Raw genomic sequence first — 26,866 nt, forward strand, 5'->3', positions numbered from 1 at the left:
CTAAGATGGTGCATACCTTTAATCCTAGCAGTTAGGAGGTGATTACTTCTGAGTTCAATGACAGCCTGGGCTACAAAGTGAGGTCCTGTCTAAGAAACAGATGGATGGATGGATCAACACCTGATGTTGTTTTCTAACCTGTACACTCAATTCCTTGGTACACATGTACCTGTACAACCCCCCCCCAATACAATTTAAAAATGTGTGGTGATTGACCTCAGTTTTAATGTAAAACTCAAAGATGTTCTCCTGTTTCTTTAGTTTGGTATTGCTGTACCAACTACCTCAGTGAGATCATGAACCAGAAGACGAGACAAAAATATTGGGATTCTTTTTCAAGAGTTGTTTGTGTACAAGCCTGCGTACATACTATATAAAATGTCTCAACAACCGTGTATACTAATACACATGGGATATGAGGTACACAGACACATGGAAACACTAAATCAGCTTAACAGAAATCAACTTTATAAAAAAGGTTTTATTTATGTGTCTGCCTGTACTTGTGTACCAAACTGCTGAGAGAGCGGAAGAGATCAGATCCCTTAGAACTCAAGTTATAGACAGTAGTGCTGAGAACTGCACCTACATCCTCTGTAAAGAGCAGTTAGTGCTTTAAATCACTGAGCCATCAATTTAGGACAGCCAACAATTAAATAGTTAACTACTACCTTAATATCTGCTGTAAAAAGTTAGGAAAACCTAGAAAGATTTCTGAGCTGAAACACTGGACAAAGACACTAAGATAAGCTACAGGATGGCTCATTGACTTTAATCCCAGCATCCCGGTGCATCTTTATGAGTCATGAATACACAGACACCAACACCTCCAAAAGAAAGAAAGATAAATGAAGACATTTTAGAACACAGAAGGGACCTGTAGGTGGCTAAGTTTAGAAAGGGGGAAAAAAAAAAGACAATAAATCTAGTTAAATTTTACAAAAATTCCTAGTTGTAATATAAATTTCAAACTTAGGATTGGTGTGCAGCTGAGTGGTGGGAGTATGTACACTCAGCCTGTATAAGGCTTGGGGTCCATCTCCACCATGCTCCTAACCACACTTTTACTAGTCGCCTTCTAGCTTATCCAACAACCCTATCTGCAGCCAATTATCCATTATCCACAAATATAACGGTAAGTTTGAAAAGCGGGGAGATGTAACAGTTTGGATACAATAAGCTGGGCCTACACAAGGACTGAGCAGGTAAAGTGCTTGGCACATAAGTTTGATGATCCGTAGAATCCACATAAAGGTAGAAAGAGAACCAACTCCACAAAGTTGTGTTCTCTCTCTCCTTGTAATATAAACAATTCAGTAAGCTAGTGGTCTGGCTAGCAGCTGAGCAGTGGCTTACCTGCATGGTGACAAGTCTGTCATCCACCATCACCTCCTTGGTCAGAAAGTCTGCTCCTATTGTGGCTTTGTACTGGTTACTGAACTTCTTATTCACATACTGGTTCATGAGAGATGTCTTTCCAACACTGAAATTGGACAAAGCCCACATGTCTGAGTCAAATAAGAGACTGAAACCAAACCCTGTCTCGAAAAAAACCAAAAAAAAAAAAAAAAAAAAAAAAAAAAAAAAAAAAAAAAAACAAAAAAACAAAAACAGAGAGAGAGGGGGGGGGGAAGGAGGGAGGGAGAGGCTGAAACCACCTTGTATTTACAATTTTCAAAGCAACCTGCCTGGGCTAGGAAGAGAATTTAGTTAGTAGGCTGTTTGTCTGACACACACAAACCCTGGGTTTAACTTCCAGTACTGCAAACAGTTTAAAATCAAAAGGAACTTGCTTGCCATTGATGAAACATCTCTCTCTCACTATCACACACATGGTCTGTGATTTCCTGGAATAGCAGGGGGAGGAGCTGGCAGGAGCTAGCTCAGCAGGTATGGCAGTCGGAATAAGAATGGCCTCCACCTACCTGTTCAGAACCTCTTTGACAGGGTTTTACTGAGGGTGGGCTTTAAGGTTTCAAAAGATTCTTATCCATTTCCAGTGCTTTTGTGCATGCGTCCATGCCCTACTCTCTCTCCTTTCACTCAGCCTAGTGGTTGTGAATTGAGAAATAAGCTCTTAGCTACTGTTCCAGTACCATGCCGACACACTCCCCACCATGCTAGTCATGGACTCTTCCTCTGCAACTGTAAACCTACAATAAACTCTTCTGTAAGTTGCCTTTGCCATTGTGTCTCATCACAGCAGTAGAAAAGTAAGATAGTGGGTAAAGGCACTGCCAAGCCTACGATATGAGTTCAATCCCCAGGATTCACTGGGGTGAGGGTTCCTGCAAATTATACTGACTTCCACACATGCACCAAGCATGTGCAACAACCCACAGACATAAACAAATACAAAATAAATACATGTAATTTTAAAAAACATAGGGGGAGGGGAGATTAGCTCTGTGGCAGAATTCCGTCAATTCCAGCACAGCAGTACAAAACAAAAACAAACTGAGAAAGCACAGTGCAGATATCCATCATACACAGAACACTGGCTATAAGCTTCAGTACAGTCACACACACACATACACACTCCTAAAAGGAACTTTGTAAAGATCACTCTGGCACTCCAAACAGCACTGTAATCTCACGTGTTTACATCACTCACTGTGATCAAGCAACACTAAGAGGAAGCCACTAACGTCAGCAGTGTGTAGCCAGAAAAGAATGTTCCAAGACAGGTGTAGCACCACATGCCTGGAATCCAGTGCTTGAGAGACAGAGGCTGCTGCATTGAGAGCCTGAGGCTAGACTGGGCTGCAAAGTGAGTTCAAGGGCATCAGGCCACATTTTTTGTTTCAAAAATAAAGCCCAAGCAAAACACAACAAAACAGGGTCTGTAACAATGGCTAAAGGTAAAGGTACCTATTGCCAAGCATGATAACCTAAATTCAATCCCCAGGACTCCCACAGCAGAAGGAAGAACCATTCTTGCACATTGTCCTCTGAACTTTCATACCCACATGCATATGCACATACATAATAAAAAATTAAATGAACTTATAAAAGTTCAAAGAATGTTCCTCCCAAGGAACTTTTCACCAAGAAAACTCACCAACCAAGAGTTCAGTAAGATAAGGGAAGGGTCAAGGTAATGCAACCTAAAGAGAAAGATAAAGCTTCCCCTGTCCAAGGCTTTCCACAAGGAATACAAATATACATAGCCTAAGGCAGTAAGTAGTGCTTGCCGGGGGCATAGCTCAATGGCTGACCACTGGTCTAAGATGTGAGGCCTTGGATCTATCTCCAGCACTGTAGCACAGTTAGAATTTACAGAGGAGTAGCAGTGAGATCTGTAATCCTCAGTAAGTCTTTTCCGACAGTTCTTCTGGGCAGGAGACACTATCTCTATACTCTACCCCACTGGAATGCAATTTGAGAAACAAGGAAATACTTGTTTGAGGGTTCCTTAAGCAATTCAAGTAGGCCAAACAGACAGAAAATCTCAATAGTAAAGGACAGAGGACAGGTCCAGAGCAGAATGTAAAACTGTCTTGAGAGCAGTGAAGATGAAGCTCCAAGCCAATCTGAGGTCAAATTCATGAGCAACACTTACCCTGAGTCTCCCAGGATGATGACCTTCAGCAACACTTTCTTCCTAGAGGTCATCCTTGAAGCTGTAGGAAGGAGAAAGCACAGGTGAGCTGAAGAAAAACACTAAGGCAGACATTGTCTCCTGTGCAGCCACTCTACTCCTCCAGGAGCAGAGCCCCAGCCTTCACTCAGGCTGCCCCGTGAGCTATCCTGACCTAGACAGCAGGGCTGGGGCTGGAAGGATGAAGGTGTTCTCTTTCTTTCAGGTGCTGGGTCCATCACTGACATCAGCAGTTGGGTTTAATACTCCAAACAGACTCACAGTTCCACAAGTGAAGATTGAGCACTACTTTCTCAGCAAAAGAACCTATTTCTTTCCTTCCTTCCTTCCTTTCCTTTTGTCCCCTCCTCTTTTCTTTAGTTGTTTTTGAGTCAGGGTTTCTGTGTGGCTCTGGCTGACCTGGAAGTCACTGCAGACCAGGATGGTCTTTAACTCAGAGATCTGTCTACATCTGCCTCCTGGGTACTGGGATTAAAAGTGTGAGCCACCACAGCCAGCTAGGAACCACTTTATTGAAGGAGCACCCTGTGCTGGCTAGTTTTATGTCAACTTGATGCTAAAGTCATCAGAGAGGAGGGAGCCTCAATTGAAAAAATGTCTCTAAGATCAGGCTGTCAGCAAGTCTGTAGGCCATTTTCTTGAGTGATTGATGGGAGGGGGCAGAGCCCTTTGTGTGTTGTGCCACCCCTGCCTGGGATTTTGGTCCTGGGTTCTATAAGAAAGGAAGCTGAGAAGGCATGAAGAGCAGTCCAGTAAATAGCAATCTTCCATAGCTTCTGTACCAGCTCCTGCTTTGGCTTCTCTCAATAACTGTTACTTGGATACTTAGGCCAAATAAACCCTTCCTTCCTCGAGGTGCTTTGCTCATGAGGTTTCATCCCATCCCAGCAACTGTAACCCAAGACACAGTTCTCCCCCTCCCCAACTACTGTTTGCTGCTTTAAAACACTTACATATATCTAATATATACTCTCTATACTCTCCATTTTCTAATATTCTCCATGAGGACAGTTTTGTTTTCTATGTGCCTGGTGCCAAGTAAAGAATTATCAGGGCTGGCGAGATTGCTCAGCGGGTAAGAGCACTGACTGCTCTTCTGAAGGTCTTGAGTTCGCATCCCAGCAACCACATGGTGGCTCACAACTACTTGTAATGAGATCTGACACCCTCTTCTGGTCCGTCTGAAGACAGCTACAGTGAATTGCGCTGGAGTGAGAGGGGCCGGACTTCAATTCCCAGCAGCCACACACATGATGGCTCATAGCCATCTGTACAGCTACAGTGTACTCATACACATAATAAAAGAAATAAAACAAAATAAATCTAAAAAAAAAAAAAGAATTATCAAACATGAGATTAGTAGATGAACAATACTTCACAGTGCAACTCTAGAGACAACCTTTTACCAAAAAGCTAGGCAGCCATACAATGTGTAAAATGCTGAACCTCGGTTCATCTTCTAGCACTTGTCAATCCTTGATCTATTAACAACAAAAAAGAGCTTCTGAGTCAGCGACATCAGAAAATGAGTGGATTTCAAAAATACTACTTGTTAGCTTAGTACTGTATGTAAATTGGCAAGTACTGGTTGCTATTATTTTAATATATGTCCCAAACACAGCTCAGACAGAGAACAGAACAGAGTCCAGATGACAAGGGAAGAAGTTGCACACCAAAGTTCACAGGCTGTCTGCCAACTGCCTTTTCAATGTATGATAGCACACGGAAGATACTGTACCGACTGGCTCACAAGGAAGTGGAATCCTATGTCCTTCAAAGTGACTCTTTCCATTATTTCTGGCTATAAGGACAGTGTGGAAATGGGAGTGGTATCTCATGAACTAATGAAAAACTATTTGCTTATGACAAAAAGCAGATAATCCCTTGAAATGATTTGGATCACAGTTTCAAAGGCAACAGAGCAGCTGAGTTGCAAGGACTCTGGGCCCATAGGAAGACCATAATAAGTAGGGAGAGTGTGGAGTGAAACTGGTGCCATCACAATACCCAGAAAGCACACAGCAAGAAAGCCTGTGCACTAGACTTCCTTTATTCCATCAGCTTCCACCTTCCACCTGCAAGGTATGGGATGGTACCATCCACATTCAAAGAATGTCTCCTTACTTGTCTCTGAGGTCAGTGAGATGGCTCAGCAGGTAAAGGCACACGTGCCCCCAAACCTGATGACCTGAGCTCAATCCCTGGTCCTAAAGCCTAGAAGAAGAGAACCTATTTCTGAAAGTTGTCCTCTGACTTCCACATGTCTGCTGGGACATGCAAACACATATAACACAATAAAATAAATACAATAAAAAATTACTTCTGGAAATGCCATCACAGACACACTCAGAGGCAAGCCTTATACATCTCTGAAGTATCTCTCAGCTAAGTGAAGTCAGCAACTAAGACCAACTATCAGACAAAATCTTGCTATTCTCACTGCCCAACCCCCCTGTTCACAGTGCAGTCTGTGACAATCCGTTAAGTTCAGTGACACTGGTAAGAAAAACACCTGTGAGGAGGGTCAGGTACAGGCTGTGAAGGAAGCTGAACCCTCAGAGACCGTTTCCTTCAGCCACCGTCATACCTAGAGTTTTCTCATATTCTAAACCACACATTACATACACATGGAGTCTTACTCCTCCTCGTCTCCAGAAAGACTGTGTTGACTCAGCGAGGTTTCAGTCTCATTGAAGACTAGTTATCACTTTTTTGTTTTGTTTTGTTTTTCAGGACAGGGTTTCTCCATGTAGCCCTGGCTGTTCTCAAACTTAGGGATCTGTCTGTCTCTGCCTCCCAAGTAATTTAATCCCAAGATTAAAGGTATGTACCACTACTGCCTGGCTGGTATCACTTTTTGAGATGGATAACACTATGTCTGTGGATACATTTTCTTTTCCTTACTATGGGGGTGGGGGTTGTTAGACAAGGTCTCACTATGTAGACCAAGCTGGCCTAGAGCTCACAGGGACCCACCACTGCCTCTGCCTCCTGACTGCTATAATTATATGCATGCACCATATGGCTTGGCCACAGCTTGATTTCTTAGTAGCCTTTCTGAGTATCAGAAAAAAAGCACCTCAAATGCTGACTCTCCTGCAGTGAAGTGAGACACCTCTGAGTCACTTTCTTCAGCTTCCAACTATGGAGACTACACAGGTTGCCATCAACTTCCCACAACAGCTGACGGTGTTTCGAGCATACAATTTGGTTATTATGATGATTCTCCCATGTTGTGGAAAGGAGAATGTTGTGAATGGGCTAAGTTAAGCATCACTTTGTGCTCAGGGGGCATATCTAGCCCATGCAAGGCCCTAAGTCTGATCCTCAGCACCAAGAGGAGAGGGAGAGAGGAAATAAGAGAAAGGGAGAGGGCAAAGAGAAAAGAAGTATGTATCTCTGAATTCTGTCTGTGGGACACTCTTCCTTGAGAGGCAGCAGGAGCTGAAGGAGGATTCAGGGATGGAGAGATCTTTCAGACTCACATTTTTTACACGTGGCAAGCAGGAGACAGTAGGCATCAAAAGTGTGAGTTCCTATAAGAGTCCACTCAGCATATGGTCTGGGCCCATGGACATCAGAGTCACTCTTGGCAGAGCATTTATTCCTTAAAGGGAAAAGTTCCCTTCCAGCTACTCAGGCTCTCCCATGAAGGACACATATAGTACAAGTTACTGTGCCCTCAAGGGGCCCATGGTGGGCTTCAACATTCTATATCAGGATATATTTTGCTTTTACCAATACAGCTCAGGAGGACAGGTGACATAAGCCTTTATTGGCTCCCAGCAAAACATCTAGCCCATACTATGTAAAAAGATGTATAAGTGAAAAGTTGTTATGATTTTGATAAAAATTAGACTGTAAGATCAGTTTGTGAACGAACAAGGGAAAGAGAAAAAAATATAAATATGACTTTGGACTTAATTCTGAGGAGCTTAAGATGAAAGACTTCAATAGCAGCATTAGCTAATTCCATGGAGCACTGTGGTTTCAAGCCTGGTCTACAGAGTTAGTTCCAGGACAGTTAGGGATACACAGTTGAGATTCCATCTCAGTATTTAATCCCAGGTGAAGAAAGGGTAACCTAAGCTATACCCAGGCTGGCAGGAGGAAGGGCTGGCAGCCCATGGAGGAAAAGATCAAATGCAAGAGGGAGAAACTCTCAGCAAGGCCTGGGCTCAATACAACACCTGTGTGGAAGCCCTTAGCCCAAATGACTTTGTTTGCAGGTTAACAATTTATTTCTGGAATTTTTTGGCTTTCCAAATCCCGCCTCTGTCTCACAGAGGGTCATTTTCTCTGTGTGTCTGATTTATGTGCATACCTTTCTTTAAAAAAAACAAAAAAACAAAAAAACATAAAACAAACAAAAAATAGTTTGAGAGCTGGAGAGATGGCTCAGCAGTTAAGAGCACTGACTGCTCTTCCAGAGGCCCTGAGTTTAATGTGCCAGCAAACACATGGTGGCTCACGACCATCTGTAATGGGATCTGATGGCCTCTTCTGGCCATGTAAGCATACTTGCAGACAGAACACTCACATGATCTGGAAAGCATAATGTGTAGGAAAACTTGGGGAAAGATGATAACTGTTCCTTTGGGGGAAGGAATGAAGAATAGCCACTTTGAATAATAACCCAAGGGTTAAGTAAATCCAATTAATCGGGGCCAGAGAGTTGGATTAGCAGTTACGAGCAAGGGCTGCTCTTCCAGAGGTCCTGAGTTCAACTCCCAGCACCCACAGTGGCTCACAACCACCTGTAATGGGATCTGATGCTCTCTTCTGGCATGCAGATGTACATGAAGACAGAGGACTCACAGGCATAAAATACACAAATGTTTTTTAAAAATAAAAAAACATTCAGTAAGGTTCCCTCCTCGTGCTTGCTGGAGGCTGGACAGTGGCAGTGGCACTGAGCTACCCAGGAGGAAATTTAAAGAAAGAGCCCAAGAAGCCAATCACTGTGGAGAAGGCATGTACACTGCTACTCCAAAGTCTGAGTCCTGAATAGATGACCCTTCCACATCAAGCACATCTTCCTTCAGAGTAGTGAGACCACATTCAATTCTGTCTACTTTCTTGATGTACTGTTTAACAACTAACTTATATAAAATAGACTTACCACAGGAAAAGTGTATACAGGAGATGAAGGGAACAGAATAGCAGACTCTGGTTGGCAAGATGGCTCAGTGGGTAAATGTTCTTGCTGTTGAATCTGGCAATTGAAATCAGTGCCCAAGACCCACAGGAGTAACCCGACCTGCCCAAATTGTCCCATGACCTCCACAAGTACCTCAAGTCACAAGAACACCTCCTAGTCCCAAAATGTACTCCAGACAATATAAATGAAATAACATTTCTAAAGCAGAGAGCTCAGAAATACACTATTATTACCTTAAACAATATGAAGCTAAGGGACTGAAGTTGAACAGAATTGAAAGTGGCAGTAAAAATTCACTGATTAAAACAAGAAAGACCGGGACTGGAGAGATGGCTCAGCGGTTAAGAGCACTAACTGCTCTTCCAGAAGTCCTGAGTTCAATTCCCAGCAACCACATGGTGGCTCACAACCACCTGTAATGAGATCTGACACCCTCTTCTGGTGCGTCTGAAGACAGCTACAGTATACTTATTTATAATAATAAATAAAACCTTTGGGCCTGAGCGAGTGGGGTCTACCGGAGTGAGTGGGGGGGGGGAGCGGGGCTGATCAGAGTGAGCAGAGGTCCTAAAAGTCAATTCCCAACAACCAGATGAAAGCTCACAACTACCTATACAGTTACAGTGTATACTCATATACATAAAATAAATAAATCTTTAAAACAAACAAAAATCAAGAAAGACCAACTGGAAATGTTGGAAACCCCCAGGTCAGACAATACAAATGCCGGTGTCCTCTAGCACAGTGGAGAGAGAAGGCAGGAAGCAGTGGCTCAGCTACACTTTCTGGAGTGCCCAAGAAAACTGAGAGACAGAGTGACAGCTGATTCTGAGAGGGCAAGAACGAAAACACCACCAGCCAGGTGAGGAAGGAAGGGAATGAATGAGTGGCTTTGGCTGGGTCACTGCTGTAAAAATAATGAAGTCCTTTTGTGAGGAGACCTTCTCGGGTAGAATTCAGGAACTAGTTGCACTGAGTTTAGCTATGAACCCCAAGTCTAGGTTCGACACTTCCAGAGTGATGAAAGGGCTCCTTCAGGTCAAACTGCCTTCCGGGATGTCTGACAATTCTGAGATGTGTAAAAAGCCCAACCTTACCCTCAACCTCCAATCCTCCAGGACTCTTCCTGCACTACCTGGGCAACTCAGATGCTACATAGGAGCTGTGTCACTCTGCTAGCTTGAGAGGGAAGGTGAAACAGCACAAACTCCAGGAGTCTGCCTGAAAGGCAGCCATGTTGCCATTCCTGGTGGGAACAGTTACCAAATCACCATCCTCTTAATGAAGCCATTGCTTCCACCTGCATGAGTTTGTTTTTCACTTGTTTTTGAGATGCTAAAATGTATTAAGACTTCAAGTCCACAGCCCAACAGCCATGCCTAACTTGTAGTTTAATTTAGAATTACCAACTCTAAAGAAATTCAAGGGGAAAATGCTACTAGAAACTGTAAAACAAACAAACAAAAAACCTTGAGTGGACCTAGGATGAAATGATAAAGTCAAAAACACCTGGGATGACAACAATACAAAGTTGCTCAAACATCTTGCTCTTTTCCTGTATTTCTATATATGCTTCATATATATGAGTGTTTTCTTACATGAATCTATGACCAAATGTGTGTCAGATGCCTGCAGAGGGCAAAAAGGATGTTGGATCTCCTGGAACTGAAGTCATAAGACACTTCTGAGTCACTGTATGGATGCTGGGACTCAAACCTGGGTCCTCAGAGGACCCAACTCTGATCCATCTCTCCAGCCCCATGTCTTATATTTTAGTCCTGTTCTCTCTCCTGTAGATGCTAGAAGCTCTACTCTTATATTTATTTTTATGTAGATGAGTGTCTTGCCTGCATGTGTATATAGGTATCATGTGGAAGCTCTACTATGTGACTCCTGAATCATGCTCCTGACAGTACTCTTCAATCCAGGACTATCAACAAGTGCCATAATAATCTTCCTTTATTCACTAACAAATATCAAAAGCAAAAATTAGCACTAGACTACAGACAGAAACCATACCAAACACAAGAAGTAAAATACTATGAATTGGGAAGGAGACACTAAACAAAACAATGTAGGGAAATGTCACAATGAAACCTGCCAGGTTGTATGCTGACATGTATTCATGTGTAGAATTCGAAGATTAAACTATGCAGCAGGCAGTTATGACAGCTTCAAGAACTGAGAACGAGTTCTGTAGAAGAACTAGCTGAGCCTGGGCCTAAAGTAGAAAAAGCAGCAATGGGTTTCAGGTAGAGAGAACAGCATGTGCAAATCTCAAAAATCAGGCAGCCTATTAGCCACATCACATGGGTCCTGCAGGCCAGCAGAAAGTCCTGAAACTAAAGGTCCTAAAGACCCAATGCAGGGGTGGGGTGGGGGGGTGGGGGGGATGCTGTAGCTATCTAGGCAAGAGATGATGACATTAGGAGGAGGTGAGGCGAGGAGGAAACATTCAGGGGCAAAAGAGATTTAGGCAAGGCCCTGACTGTGATCAAGCTGGACAGAAGGAGCTTAAAGAAATGCAGGATTCAGCTAGACAGCTTGGCAGATAAAACACAGAAGGTGAAACAAGAGGATCCAGAGTTTGAGGCCAGTCTGGATATGTGGTAAGGTCAAGGCTGCATAGGCTTGTAAGATCTTGTCTGGGGCAGCATTTTCTCTGTCTAATCACATTAGGGCAGTGACAGGCCAGTGATTGGACAGGAATAGAGAGGTGGAGCTAGAGTTGGAGGAGAGGAAAAGTCAGAGGAGCAGGAAGAGAAGGAGTTTCTTCATGGAGTCAGGATGATCAAGAGTCAGACCCCAAGTGGTTAAAAACCAAGCAAAGGTTTTTACAAAATAGATTAATTGGGTTAGAATATTGTCTTTTATTATTCGGTTCTGAAATTATCGTATTGGTTTCTTGTAAATTGTGATCTTATTTTCTAAATATTCCGGCAACATTTGTCTCAAAATAAAAATAAAATAAAATAACGTGCTTATTTGGGACTTAAAATTTCACCCAAAGGAATGCTTGTTTGTGTTGGGATTTTATCACCCTATGCTAAACTGGAAACACTAAGGAAACTGATAGAAAGAGCTGCCTTCCAGAGGACTGCTATCTGGGAAGTCAAATGAAACCATCACAACACCAGGCAGTCCAAGTAGAACATGGCAAAGGTAGGGACATTCCAGCAGTGCTTCCAGCTCTACTAGGGATGCTGTTTACTCTTATTCAAATGAAGATCTTAAACCTATAAGTCAACATGAGAAAAGGATTGCTGATAAGTCTGGATAAGAAAAAAATCTCAGCCAGGCAGTGGTGGCGCACACCTTTAATCCCGGCACTTGGGAGGCAGAGGCAGGTGGATTTCTGAGTTCGAGGCCAGCCTGGGCTACAGAGTGAGTTCCAGGACAGCCAGGATGACACAGAGAAACCCTGTTTCAAAAAAAAACAAAAAAAAAAAAGAAAGAAAGAAAGAAAAAAGAAAAAAGTCTCCGGCGGGGCAGTGGTGGTGCACAGCTTTAATCCCAGCACTTGGGAGGCAGAGACAGGAGGATTTCTGAGTTCGAGGCCAGCCTGGTCTACCGAGTGAGTTCCAGGACAGCCGGAGCTATACAGAGAAACTCTGTCTCGAAAAACAAAACAAAACAAAACAAAAAAAAAAAAAAAAAAAAAAAAAAAAAAAAAAAAAAGAAAGAAAGAAAGAAAGAAAAAAGTCTCTGAAGCAGCAAGATAATGAGTGTTCCTTATGCTCTCCCTTACAAGGTGGGACCAATTTAATTTTTTAAGATGCTATTGATCAAACATGCTGGCAGGATCTCACACATACTAAGCAAGCAAGTGTTCCCCCAGTTGGAAAGAATATTTCTTTTTGCTCAGTAGCCTGTGATTCCCTTAAAGGGCTGACTGAAGAAGAGAGCAAAAATCCAGGAAGATTAGATGAGATCTAAAAACTAGAACTGGCGGGCTGGAGAGATGGCTCAGCACCGACTGCTCTTCCAAAGATCCTGAGTTCAAATCCCAGCAACCACATGGTGGCTCACAACTATCTGTAATGAGATCTGATGCCCTCTTCTGGAGTGTCTGAAGACAGCTACAGTGTACTTACATATAATCAAATCTTAAATAAATACATCTTTAAAAAAAAAACCCCAAAACTAGAACTGGCAACTCCCCTTTCCATCAAATTTCAACAAATTCTGCTCATGGCTCTGTATCTTATTGCCATGAGGCAAGCTGGTATTCATTTACTGCTAATTTCTACAAGTCAGTCTTGGTGCCCTTAAACACTACTGTCCCTTTGTGTAGCCACAGGGAGCTTATGTGGTGCTATCAAAGGTGACCTATGTATGGCACACTGCTCGTAAGGTGACAGGAAAGAAGCTTCCCTAACCGTATGGCATCCACCTACACCACTAGGGAAAACTGCTCTACCCAGCATGGTACACATCCTCTCAGCTACTTCGTAAATGGTAATTTGTTGCTTAGAACTTAAGGCTTACAGAGAATAAGGTTAAATGGTCACAGCTACAGATTATGAAGCTGGACGGCATAGCTTGAATCCCACTCTTCAATGACATTTTTTTAACAAGACATCTCCTGAGAGCACTTAAACATTCAATTTTCAAGGATATCAAAATACCCAGACAGGTATAATTATAGTTCTAATTATAGTTCTACTTAAAAGTTTGTAGTTTTTATTTTTGGTGTGGAATATTCGTGTATCCAAAGCTGACCTTTAAACTCCTCATGTATCTGAGACTGAAGGCCTTGAATTCTTTGTTTTGTCTCCATCTGCCAAGTGCTGGAAGGCAGGCTCCACCATGCCTTCCTTGACTACCCAGTTCAAAGAAAAGTCTAAAGGAACTTCAGATCATATCCCATACCCTAGACAAGAAGCAGAGACTCCAAACTCTAAGGAAGATGACTAAATGATGATCACTAGGGAAAGAACCAGGCTTAGACCTGTGAAAATGCTCAACAGATGAAGTACTTGCTGCCCAAGCCTGACCGAAAAAGACTATTCCACATAGCTCCTTTCTGACTTTTACATGCATATCATGGCAATCACATACACAGACAGACACACTCCTGCCTGTGTGTAGACACAAATAATATTTATGGAAGAAAGAAAAAAAAGAATGAACAAACAAATGAATGCACCAGAGCGAGCCAGATCGGAGACAGCCATTTCAAGTCCAGCCTTGAGGGGAGGCACTGCAGCAATGGGAAAACCCAGGTCTAACTCCCATCCTCTCAACACAGTCCACTGCATGAACTCAAACATGTCTCTACCTTCATGTGAAAAACAAAAATCCTAAGATAATGCAGAGACAATCACTACTATGTCATCTGACATAAGAAATATATCTCACGAATGGCCTTAACACATTAGGGCTTTAGTAATTTAGGCAAAAGGCATTTATTTACCTAATCAACAAGTGTTAGTCTATCCTTACCCTTCACATGACATTGTTCAAGAGACAATCTCTTTCAACCAATTGGAACATTCTTGGTTCTTCCAACTCTTCATGAAAGATAATCTAGACTCCCACTGTCCAAGTACCCACCTTTTATCAGACTAGTATGTCTCTTCAAAAGTGTGCACATACAACTAACTACCTGCATCCATATGCAAGTGCAATCCATTATGAGAACAGATCGCTAGGCATGGCAGCCCGTGTCTTTAATCCCAGCACCAAGGACATAGAGGCAGACAGATCTCAGTGAGTTTGAGGAGTATGGAGCACACAGTGAGTTTCAAGCCAGTCAGGGTTATATAATGAGACCTCAAAACAACAACAAAACACAAACAAAAAACCAAAATTGATAATAAGTTACCTAAAGACAAAGGATAACAGAATCTTAAGGCTCCTCCAAAGCTTTCCTCAGCTTTCAAGTTGTGAACTATACATGTCACAAATATGATTAGCCTTAGTAGTCACGGCAACTGCTCTCTCTGACCCTTGGTTAACCTTCACTATGCTACCATCCGCCATTAATCTTGATCCTGCATTCCCCAAAAGGATGCTAATCAATGACCAGGTGACCTTAGATCTAGTGGGCACAGTACATACACCAGTGCATCTATGGAATTACCATCTTTGCTGGGGGATGTTGCTAGGTAGAGTGCAGGACTTGAAGACGCTGTGGGAAAATGTCTAGAGACACAAGTAGGAAGGGAGAATGGAAATGGGAAAGCTGTGGAACACTGGTCAGTACCTGAATCTGCAATTTAGTCACTACTGACCACAGATAGCTACACTTTAATGAAAACAGTTCAATAAATTAAATACTGCTCTTCAGCAGCAGTAGCCCCATTTTAAGTGCTTAATTAATAATCACCAGCAATAAAAGGCAGATATGAACACTTGATACCAAGACAGAAAGTTCTGCTGCACAGTGTGGATCTAAACATGTGAAGTATTTTACTAGGATTAATATATAGCCTGTCACCTCAAACCTCAGCCTATAATTACTTCTTGTTTCATTACCCAGTATTGAATCCATTTCTCCCCCTCCTAAAGGCACAGCATAAATCTTGGCTTTTCAATGCCAAACGATGAGTAATATCTGATATGTGAATTCTTCACAAGAATAGTACACTGTACATTTCAAAATATTTGTGACCACTGTCTCAGCAGACCATAGGTGCTCCAACACTACTCCGGACTCCCAAGACTAAGCTTGTCAACAGTTCTAACAATCATGAGTAACACCAGAGCAAAGAGAAATTGAACCAAAACACCAGATGGGTAACAGCCTAGGTCATACCAAGTGCCTAACTAGAAGTCTCAAGCCCCCACACACCTTTACAACCTGTACTGGCAGTTCCTCAGAAGACACCACTACTGCAGTACACCAAGGACCCCTGCACCCCCATGTTCATTATGACACTAAGAAAGGACATGCTATCAGTCAGATATCCACCAAGAGATAAATGGATTAAAATGGGGGATAGAGCAGCCATGGCAGAGAACACCTGCAATCCTAACACCTGAGAGGATCAGGAACTTGAGGTCACTCTCAGCTACACAATGAGTTTGACATAAGACTGTCTCAAAAATTAGAACACACACACACACACACACACACACACACACACACACACAAAGAGGGGCCTGTGAAATGGCTCAGTTTGCTGACGTAAGTTCAACTCTTAAAGCCCATATGAAAATAGAACTGACTCCAAAAGATGACCTCCAAAAGTGCATTAGTCAGGCTTCTCTAGAGTCACAGAACTTGTGGATAGTCTCTATGAAGTACGGGACTTCGTCATGACTGTAGTCCAATTCCCCGACAATGGTCAGTTGTGAATGGGAAGTCCAAGGATCTAGTAGTTGCTCAGTCTCATAAGGCTAGAAGTAGATTCCAACAGATGTGTTGCCAAGTAAATGCAAGCAGGCAAAGGAGAGCAATCTTCCTTCTTCCAGTGCCCTTACGTAGGTCTCCATCAGAAGGTGCGGCTCAGATTAAAGGTGTGTACCCCCATGCCTGGATCTGGGACTTGTTTTGTCCCAGGCTGATCCTGAACTCACATATCTCCTTGCCTTAGTCTCCTGGGATTCATAGCCAATATACCTCAAGATTTCCATGCCAAGATCCAGGTCAGAAACTTGTGTCTCCCAGACTCAAGATCTGGATCACAGGTGAGCCTTCCAATTCTGGTTTGTGGTTCATTCCAGACATAGTCAAGTTGACAATCAGGAACAGCCATTACAAATAGTGTACACATGCATGCACAGTCTTTTTTTTTTTTTTTTTTTTTTTTGGTTTTTCGAGACAGGGTTTCTCTGTATAGCCCTGGCTGTCCTGGAGCTTACTCTGTAGACCAGGCTGGCTGGCCTCGAACTCAGAAATCCGCCTGCCTCTGCCTCCCAAGTGCTAGGATTAAAGGTGTGCGTCACCACCACACAGTCATGTTTTAAGCCAGAAAAAAGGAGGGGAAATTTTTATATATATATATATATATATATATATATATATATATATATATATATGGAGAGAGAGAGAGAGAGAGAGAGAGACAGACAGACAACGGGTGCACAGCCCTCTTATCCTACTTTTATTCCTCTTCCCCAGTGTTCACTCTTCTGGTACCTAGTGGAAAAGGTCATGAAGGTTAATGGAGGAGCCCTTCTGTGTACCTGTGACATGAATTCAGTTTAAAACTAGTCTTATCTCAGGGATGAAGAGATAGCTCAGTGGTTAAAAGCACTAATTGCGGGGCTGGTGAAATGGCTCAGCGGGTAAGAGCACCGACTACTCTTCCGAAGGTCCTGAGTTCAAATCCCAGCAACCACATGGTGGCTCACAACCACCGGTAATACGATCTGATACCCTCTTCTGGTGCGTCTGAAGACAGCTAGTGTACTTATGTATAATAATAAATAAATCTTTGGGAACAACATGAGTAAAGTGGGGTTGACCAGAGCGAGCAGGGGTCCTAAAGTCAATTCCCAACAACCAGATAAAGGCTCACAACTACCTGTACAGCTACAGTGTGTACTCATATGCATAAAATAAATAAATCTTTAAAAAATAAAAAAGCACTGATTGCTCTTCCAAAAGCCCCGAGTTCAATTCCCAGCAGGCTCACAACCATCTGTAATGGGATCAGATGCCCTCTTCTAGTGTGTTGGAAGATAACTACAGTGTACTCATATACATAAAATAATAATTTTTAAAAAAAGGTGTGTCTTGGGGTTTAAAAAGAAAAAAAGACCATGGCCCAGAGGTTAAGAGCACTAACTGCTTTTCAGAAAGTCCTGAGTTCAAATCCCAGCAAGCACATGATGGCTCACAACCATCAGTAATAAGATCTGACACCCTCTTCTGGGGTGTCTGAAGACAGCTACAGTGTACTTAAGATTATAAATCTTGGGCTGGAGAAATGGCTCAGTCATTAAAGGCTAGGCTCACAAGCAAAAATATAAGAGTTTGGTTCCCAGCACCCATGGCGTCTTCCAGCCACCTAAATAAATAAATAATATAATATAATATAATATAATATAATATAATATAAAAAATATATAAATCTCTGGACCAGAATGAGTGGGGCTGACCAGAGCAAACAGAGGTCCTGAATTCAATTCCCAGCAACCACATGATGGCTCACAACCATCTGTACAGTTACAGTATACTCATATATGTAAAATAAATAAATCTTAAAAAAAAAAAAAAAGACTAAAATCAAAAGCTGAGGGAGCTGGAGGGATGACTCAGCAGTTAAGAGCATTTACTCCTCTATCACAGGACCCTACTTCACAAGAAACAAAAGAAATAGAAACCCACTGAACACCAGCTACACTGGAGTATGGGGCACTCTTCATCCTAGGCAAGTACTCTATTAGCTCATGATAGCTGCAGTCCAAGAATTATGGAGGATATAACAGGCCATAGGACCTTACAGTCAGAATGTGTATATAAAAAGACATGCACAGAGCATATTTTCACCCTCTGCCTTCTGGTCAATACCAGAAGGTATTGAAGTCAGCCTCTACGTGACTTCAAGTATCCCACTCAAATGCTTTCCATGTAAGCACCCTCAGAGACACAGCCAAAACAATTCAGAGGTAAGGACGTGGGCATCCAAGGTCTAATCAAGCTGACACATGCTGTCATACCTAGATAGACATGAAACCTAGTCTAGCACCCGTTTGTGGTTTCAAGTAAGATGGGGTGCTGTGACACTCAAGACCTTTTCTCTTTTTTTGTATGGTGCAATTGGACAATAGAGGGGGAAAGTAGGACTTGAGGATGGAGTGAGGGGACTGCAGAGAGAGAGAGAGAGAAGAAAGGACATAGAGGTAAAGAGCTCACCATGAGAAGAGATGGACCATGTGCACATGGCCAGGAAAAACAGCAAGTAACAAGGGACATTACGGCTGAGAAATAAGCCAGAATAGCTCTAAACCTGCTCCATCCAGACTTATGGCTTGTAAATAAAATACCTAGATTGTGTTTTTTTACAGGCTATATAGAACGATTAATTCTATTCATAACTGGTTTCTACCCAACCTTGAGCATTTAGTTCCCAAATAAGAGACATATATCCTCTATAATAAGCCTTAAGGTACTAGAGCTGCGCAGATATCAACCCTCTGCTATTTTGTCCACTTCTCTATCAGAAACCAAGATATCCTCTTGCCATGTTCTGCCTGGCGCTAGCACTCATTTAAATATCAGCTACACATGATGGCCTGCCAGTGATTCCAGCAGGCAGAAAACAGAGGTAAGAGGCCCTGGAGCAAGTTGGCAAGCTAGTCTAGCTGAACCAGCACAAGCTGAGACCCAACCTCTCAATATGTATAGTGAACAGAAGACAGTCAACATGAGCTCTGGCCCAGAACAGCTCTCGCTCTTATGCAAAACACACACACACACACACACACACACACACACACACACACACACACACCATGCGCATATACACAAACCAAAAATGTGCCTTCAACAACATAAAATAAGCAAGAAGATTAAATGTGGCCAATTTTATACCACATACATTGTATCACAATACAAATTAATTTAAAAAATGTCAAGTATGTGTTTGTTACTATGTTGTTGCTACTAGACTTAGGAGAAAAAGAGACTATAAACCAAAATCTAAACTTGTGCCAGCCTTTTACGACCTGGCTGCTGTGATTGGAGTAGCTTTATTTTGGGGAAGTTTCACTATGTTTAAGGGAAGTAGGGCTTGGTGTGGAACTTGTCATCTGCTTGCCTCAGCCTCCAGAGAGCTGGGATTTCAGGTGTGATTTTCTGTGATGCCCGGCTTGCTCTGATGTAAAATTTGAAATCATGAACTGTGACTCCACCACAACCTAGTTCTGAGCAGTCAAGACAATTTGGACATTCAGAAATCCATGAAATAGAACATAAATTTTGGGTATGTTATAATTTTGTTTACTTTTTGAAACAGAATCTTTCAACACTATCTTTGTAACACCAGGCTGGCCTCTGCTAGGTAAATTAGCTGAAGTTACAGGCGTTTGCTTGCAATATCCAGAAAAGGCAGATCATTTAAACTAGGAATGTTCCATCAGGCTGTGGTAGCACATATCTTTAATCCCAGCACTCAGGAGGCAGAGGCAGGCAGATCTCTGTGAGTTCCAGGCCAGCCAGCCACTCTACAGAGTGAGTTCCAGGACAGCCAGGACTTTACAGAGAAACCCTGTCTTGATTTAAAAAAAAAAAAAAATTAGGAATATTTAAGTGGAAACTTAAGGATTCTTTGGAAAGTCAGTTGGACGTTGTTTTGCTGGTGCAAACATGTGAAGGGACATTTCGTTAAAGTGGACACAGGTGTGAAAGGCTGACTCGTGAAAGAACGTTTCGCTGAAGCAGACACAGGAGAGAGAGAATGTTCTGTTAAAGCAAGCATGTGAAAGTACAAGTGATGAAGGATTTTTGAAGACAGGCTCCTACCTCTAGCTCTATGTAGACCAGGCTGGCCTCAAATTCACAGAGCTCTGCCTGAATCTCTCCCTCAGTGCTGGAATTAAAGGTACTTCTCACTGTGGTAAGCTAGTGTTTTGGTCAGTGTTTGCTGCCTTTTCTTTTCTCTTCTTTTTTTTGGGGGGGGCGGGGGGTTCAAGACAAGGTTTCTCTGTGTAGCCCTAGCTGTCTGGAACTCACTCTGTAGACCAGGCTGGCCTCGAACTCAGAAATCCACCTACCTCTGCCTCCCAAGTGCTGAGATTAATGGCGTGTGCCACCAGTGCCCAGTGTTTGCTGCCTTTTAACTTAACTGGAAAAAACCCACCTTAAATGAGAGCAAACTCAGGCTGGAGTAAGAGAAACTGACCACCAGTATGCATCAGTTTCCAGACATCAGGGATACAAGTAGTCACCACTTTATACTCCTACTGCCATGATTTTCCCACTATGATAGGCTGTCCATTTTCAAATTGCAAACCAAAACAAACTTCCTTTAGTTGACTCTTCTCAGGCAGTTGATCATAGCTCTCTTCAATGTCTGGAGCCATGGCAGAGGCTAACAGCACTTGCTGCTCTTGCAGAGGGAGTGCAGGGGTTTGGGTCCCAAAACCCACATGGTGGCTCATGACCATTTTCTGGTGATCCAATGCCCTCTTCAGACCTCCTCAAGCACCAGGCACACAAGTGCTACACATACATACGTGTAGCAAACTACATGTGTATCCAGACTAGCTAGCCCACAAGGTTCTAAGCAATTTCTGCTTCTTTTCTCACTCTAGGAGTGATAAGATTAAGATGCACACTGCTGCATCTAGCCTTCTATGTAGGACCTAAAGATTGACTTGGGCTGGGAGGTGGCATACGCCTTTAGTCCCAGCACTTGGGAGGCAGAGGCAGGCGGATTTCTGAGTTCAAGACCGGCCTGGTCTACAGAGTGAGTTCCAGGACAGCCAAGGACACACAGAGAAAACCTGTCTTGAAAAACCAAAAAAAAAAAAAGAAAGAAAGAAAGAAAATGGGCCCCATAGGATGTCAAACTGTATCAACACACACACACACACACAAATAAATGCCTTAAACAAATCAAGACTTCAAGACTTTTAGGCAATCCTGCCTGTATTCACTGATACCCTGTACTGATCTACCTTGAACTTTTATTTCTGAACAAATCCCTTGTATTTTGTTGGGGTGGGAGAATTTTTTGTACAACTAGATCTATAAAAATAACTATTGTTCAGGCATTGTAGCACAAGACTTGGAAGGCAGATGCAGGAGGATCTATGTGAGTTTACGGCCATCCTGAGGCCAGTGAGTTCCAGGACATACAGGACTACACAGATACCCTGTGTCACAAAAGAATAACAACAAAATTATTGTTTGTTCACAAAGGTGGAGCTGAAGTTGTGGCTCAATGGTAGATGGTTGTCTATCTAGCAGAGCCATGGGTTCAGCAGCCCAAAACTACAGAATGATACAAAAAGCCACTAATAACAAAGTCACTGAAATCTTAACTTTGAATATGGCATGTAATATCTTTATACTATCCTCTTCTGCTGATGGTCCTTTTTTTTTTTTAAGATTTATTTATTTTATGTATATGAGTACACACTGTAGCTGTACAGATAGTTGTGAGCCTTCATCTTGTTGGGAATTGACTTTCAGAACCTCTGCTCACTCCGGTCAGCCCCACTTGCTCAGTCCCTGCTTGCTCCGGCCCAAGGATTTATTTATTCCTATTATAAATAAGTACACTGTAGCTGTCTTCAGACGCCCCAGAAGAGGGCATCAGATCTCATTATGGGTGGTTGTGAGCCACCATGTGGTTGCTGGGATTTGAACTCAGGACCTTCAGAAGAGTAGTGCTGAGACACCTCGCCAGCCCAGCCCTTCCTTATTAAGTTTTAATTTATGTACTTCAGTTATTTAGTGCAGAAAACCTGACTCCGTCCACAGGCCTTTCTATAGTACAGTGCTCAGCATCATGCATCCTGAGGCTGCCTGCGTGCTGACTACACTTTCACTTCCCCCTGAATCCCAAGGATAGAACTCAGTGTTCTCTACAGCAGCAATGAGAAACAGAAAAGGCAACCAACCCACTGCTCAGTTTCTAACCAGTACTGTTTCAACAGGCAAAGTCACTAATTAACTATACATGCCATCTGGCCATAACATGCACTCACTCATTCTAACTACACACACTAACCATATGAAAGGGGAATCTTTCTAACCAGGCCTGCTTTAAAACCCTACTTGGCTTTAAAAAAAAAAAAAACCTTGACCAGAAGGCTCCATCCTTCAGAGACAACAGCAGATAGTAGGTCCTCTACAACTCCAGACAACTTCATTAAGTTCGCATATCTGCAAGCCATAAAGCTGTCCATTTGGCAGCAACAGCTGGGTAGGTGCAGAGAGACAGACTTCATATGACATAGACAAATGATTAGTACAGAAGATAACAATGAAAAACAGGAAGACCTAGCTGACCCATGAACTCCTGTTTAGAAGGCAATCATTTTCCTCAATTTAGACAGCTAAAAGTTTCTCTTTTTTTAAAGATTTAATTTATTATTATAAATGAGTACACAGAAGAGGGTATCAGATTTCATTATGGGTGGTTGTGAGCCACCATGTGGTTGCTGGGACTTGAACTCACGACCTTCAGAAGTGCAGTCAGTGCTCTTACCCACTGAGCCATCTCTCCAGCCCCCTAAAAGTTTCTTTAAAAGTTCTGAAAAGAAAAACTGTCCCAATGATCTACTCTGTGAAAACTAATTGTCCCAAATAAATAAATAAGAGGTGGCTCAGCAATTAAGGGCAATGACTGTTCTTCCAAACGATTGACTCCCAGCACCCACATGGTAGCTCACAGCCATCTGTAACTCCAATTCCAGTGAATCAGATACCTTCTTCAAGCCCCCTCAGGGAATCGAGCACAGGAGTGCTGCCAGACATATGGCAAGACATCCAAACATAAAATTAAAAAATTTTCAATTAATAAAACAGGAAATCCACCACTGACAACTCTCCACAGGAGAGATAAAAGAAATCCAGTTCACAGACAACAATTAACAAACAGTAATTCTTCTACAATGTAGATTATGAAGTGTGAACTTTTTGTTCCTGTTATTGACTAGTGCAAGTGCATGCTCCCATGTGGGGGGTGTGTAAGCCAGAGGCTGACACCAGAGTCTTCACCTATTGCTCTCTCTCCAACTTGGATTTTGAAACAGTCTCTCACTGAACCAGCAGCTCACCATTTCAGCTACACTCACTGGCTAGCAAGTCCCTGAGATCTATCTTTGCCTCCCAACCCTACCTCCCTACCTATGCTGGAGTCACGGGAGTGTGCCAGCACACCCAGCTTTTTTGTAGGTACTGATCCACACTCAAGTCCTCCAGCTTGCACAGCAAGCACTTTACAGACTTAGACACCTCCCGAGGCTGCTTCCAAATACTGCAGGTAAAGCCTGGAGAAGGCAGAATAGGAAATGCTTCATGAGTATAATTTAAAACAAATTTAACACTTGCTTTGTCAAGAGTAATCCATTACTCCATTACTCTGCCCCAACAAACCCAGAGCTCTCAGGAGTCAAAAACAGATCTTCTACCACTCTACAGCTGTAACTAGTGGACAACTACCCAGTATCTTTACCAGATACGCTAAGAGGGCAAGTACTTAGCTTCTTCACTTCTTGAGGACACCTTAGGAAAAGCTTCCTCTCTAAGTAACCAGCAGATTCTAGATGGCTGAGTCTGCTGCCACACTGATTAAAGGACTAGAACAAATGACAAGTATTTGAAGCAACTTCAACGGAGTTCTATGAAGGACAAAAAACTGCCTGGCTTACGAAAACACACATAAAGCAGAAGGAACCCGCCCCAGAGACGGAGGAAAAGACGTGAGCAGAGGGGGTGGAGGGAAAAGTATGTATGTGGGGGTGGGGGTGGGGGTGGGGTGGGGGGTAGAGATGTGAACTCATGTAATAAGACAGTATCTTGAGAATGAGGACCAGACAAGACAATTAAGCACTAAACAACAGACAGCTGGAGAAAGATCCTGGCTAAAACAAAACATCACACGTGGGCCAAGGAAGGGCTACAAGCAGAGAAAGAACACCCCTTTAATTCTAGCACTTGGGAGGCTGAGGCTGGCAGATCTGAGTTGAAGACTAGCCTGGTCTTACAGAGCAAGTTAGCTTATTTTTCCTTTTGCATATCAAGAATGTTCATGCAGGAGTATGAAGAATGCAGGCCCAGGATTTAGCAAGTTGTGGAACACTTGCTGAGTATGCACAAAATTCTGGGTTCTAAAGAACAAATAATCAAGTTCAAGGCTAGCTTGAGCTAACAAGGCAAAAAAAGACTTCTCAAAATCAAATAAAACAGAAAGCCCAGCAGCAAGCCAAGAACCTTGTGTTACTGTGTCCATTCAAAGGTAGTTATAAAGAACAGCCTCACCTGCTATATCTGCTAATGCTTCAATATTTTCACATCATAGCTACCGAACAGCAAAGTATATCTGACTTTTAAATAATGCTGAAAACACAAAGCATGAAATTAAGAATGCCACATCCTCATAGAAGATGTCATTCTCACGTTAGGGTCACAGAACTCTGCAAACTTAAGACATTAGGAGCTAGTCTCGCCCTTCTATGTAGTGCTTCACAATACTGAGGGGCTCCTTGCTTTCCTCACCTGGAAGAAAGTGACATGTCAAGAAGTCTCATTTGAATTTGTGAAGTGATGCAATGTACAGACTATTCAAACTGTTATAGGTAACATACTCTCAGAGGGAGAAAAAAATAAAACCAACTTTCAAAAAGCAAGGTCCTTGGAAAGCAATTCCATTTTTTGGTGGTGGTAGTGGAGTGTGGGGAGTTGAGCAGGGAAGAGAGGAGCTGGATTAAGAGGCAAGGGTGATATGGCTTTTTTATTTGTTTTTTGTTTAGGCAGGCAGGCAGGCTGAAATACAAACAGCTAGTCACACAGGCAGTTATGTAAGAACTATTTCAACAGCTTCACAAGTTTTGATTCCAACCTCAGATATCAAACACTTCAATCAATGATAGCCTGGCCTCAAACTTCTCAGAGGAAGCTACAGGGCCAGCTTGCTGAAGAGCGAAATCAAATTAAGTCCCTTCTTCTACCCCTAGTCTTCCCACTCTCACATCCTGTTAAATGCAATTTTGGAGTAGGAGTATAGAACAGCAGTAGAGTGACTGCCTAGCTCCTGGGAGGCCCAGTCCAACTGTAATTAATAACAAATTTGCACAACAAAGCCATTCCTCTCCCAGAACTAGCGCTTATCCAGCTTCTTCAGCAGTCTTAAGGTTTAACAAAGAAAAGTCTACCTGGTACAGCATTAACAGTGGCACCTGTTAGCTGCAATGCCTGCCTTCCCACTAAGTCACTCTTCCATGCCAATGTTATTCCAAAATCCACTAAGGTCCTCTCTCCCACTTTAGTCATGGAACTTTAACATTTTCTTTAAGCTATTTTTAGTCTTCACCTTCCTGGATTCCACAATTATTCCTGAATCTTCAAGACTCTTAATTTACATTCCCCACAGTATTTTCTTATAAGAGATAAAAAATCCAACAAAGTAACTACTGGTCTGGAAACTACTCACATGCTACTAAAAGCTAAGTTATACTGCAGAATTATAGCTGCAGAATTTTAAAGCCGAGGCTGAGATGTCGGAAGAAGCAAAGCCATGTAATACTTCAAGCTAAGATCTGATTTTCAAAGTTCAAGATCATTCAGCCAAAAAGTTGGGAGTTTGATACCAGCAAGCACCAACAGGAACACCAATAAGAACAGCAAGAGACCAGCTTCTAACATGTGCATGAGGAACTCCAGCACTTTAAGGACAACACAATGTCAGATCAACAGCTTCTGAATGCAAGCACCCTCTGCTATGCTGAGCTACTGACTCCACAGGTGACTCGTTGGGTCAAGCCCCAATGAGAGATGGGTCAAAATCAAAGACCATAAAAGCAAAGAACCACAGGGATGGCCATCAAACACACTGAGTCACTCTGGTTTTCTCAGAATGCTCAGAACAGTCATCACTGCATTGTTTTCCTTTCTAAGGCTCTAAGGGATCAAGTCCAGGTCCAGGCACATGCTAATCAAGCATTCCTCAGCCTTCACCTCTAACACAGTTAAGCAGCATTGTTAGTAGTCTCGAACTAGGGCGAACTGCTCTAGGAACTATGTCCTGCCCACTCCAGGTCTCCCCGCACTGGTAAGGGTTAGGGAAGGGAAAAGGAGGGCGCAAAGGGTTAACTTCTGTGAGCAGCAGCCCTGCCCATCAAAGTGAGAGATGGCTAAATTATGACCCACCCCACCTCCACCCTTGCCCATTCATGCATTCCAAGCTGGGCCCTAACTCAGAATGGGACTTACTGATCTTTAAAGGGGTTACAGGTTAGATGAGGTCATTGGGGTTGGCCCTTAGTCAGCATGGCTGAAAGGAGGTGGTCAGGACACACATAAACAAGGATGATTATATGAAGGGCAGAGAACAGTTTCAAAAGCCCTCTCAGTCCATGCACAGCTCAGGTGCATAGCCTCTAGAACCGTAAGGAATACACTGCACTGTTTAACTGACAGGGTTCATAGAACACAAGCAGACTCAACTTGGCTTCGTGTCCTTTTGTTCTCAAACTGTGTT

At 42.7% G+C, this 26,866-nt stretch overlaps 1 protein-coding gene across 1 annotated transcript in view; it reads right to left on the minus strand.

The window, feature by feature from the left end:
• The window catches only part of Rab7a (RAB7A, member RAS oncogene family), a 43,722-nt gene that overhangs the window by 11,135 nt on the left and 5,721 nt on the right, over positions 1-26,866 (minus strand). The window contains exons 2-3 of the mRNA XM_031382487.1: positions 3,563-3,623; positions 1,357-1,483 (exon numbers count right to left, since the gene is read on the minus strand). Coding sequence (XP_031238347.1) covers positions 1,357-1,483; positions 3,563-3,615 — 180 coding nt within the window. The 5' untranslated portion in view covers positions 3,616-3,623. The remainder of the gene's footprint in view (positions 1-1,356; positions 1,484-3,562; positions 3,624-26,866) is intronic.

Source organism: Mastomys coucha, unplaced genomic scaffold, assembly GCF_008632895.1.
Source record: "Mastomys coucha isolate ucsf_1 unplaced genomic scaffold, UCSF_Mcou_1 pScaffold20, whole genome shotgun sequence".
Lineage (NCBI taxonomy): Eukaryota > Metazoa > Chordata > Mammalia > Rodentia > Muridae > Mastomys > Mastomys coucha.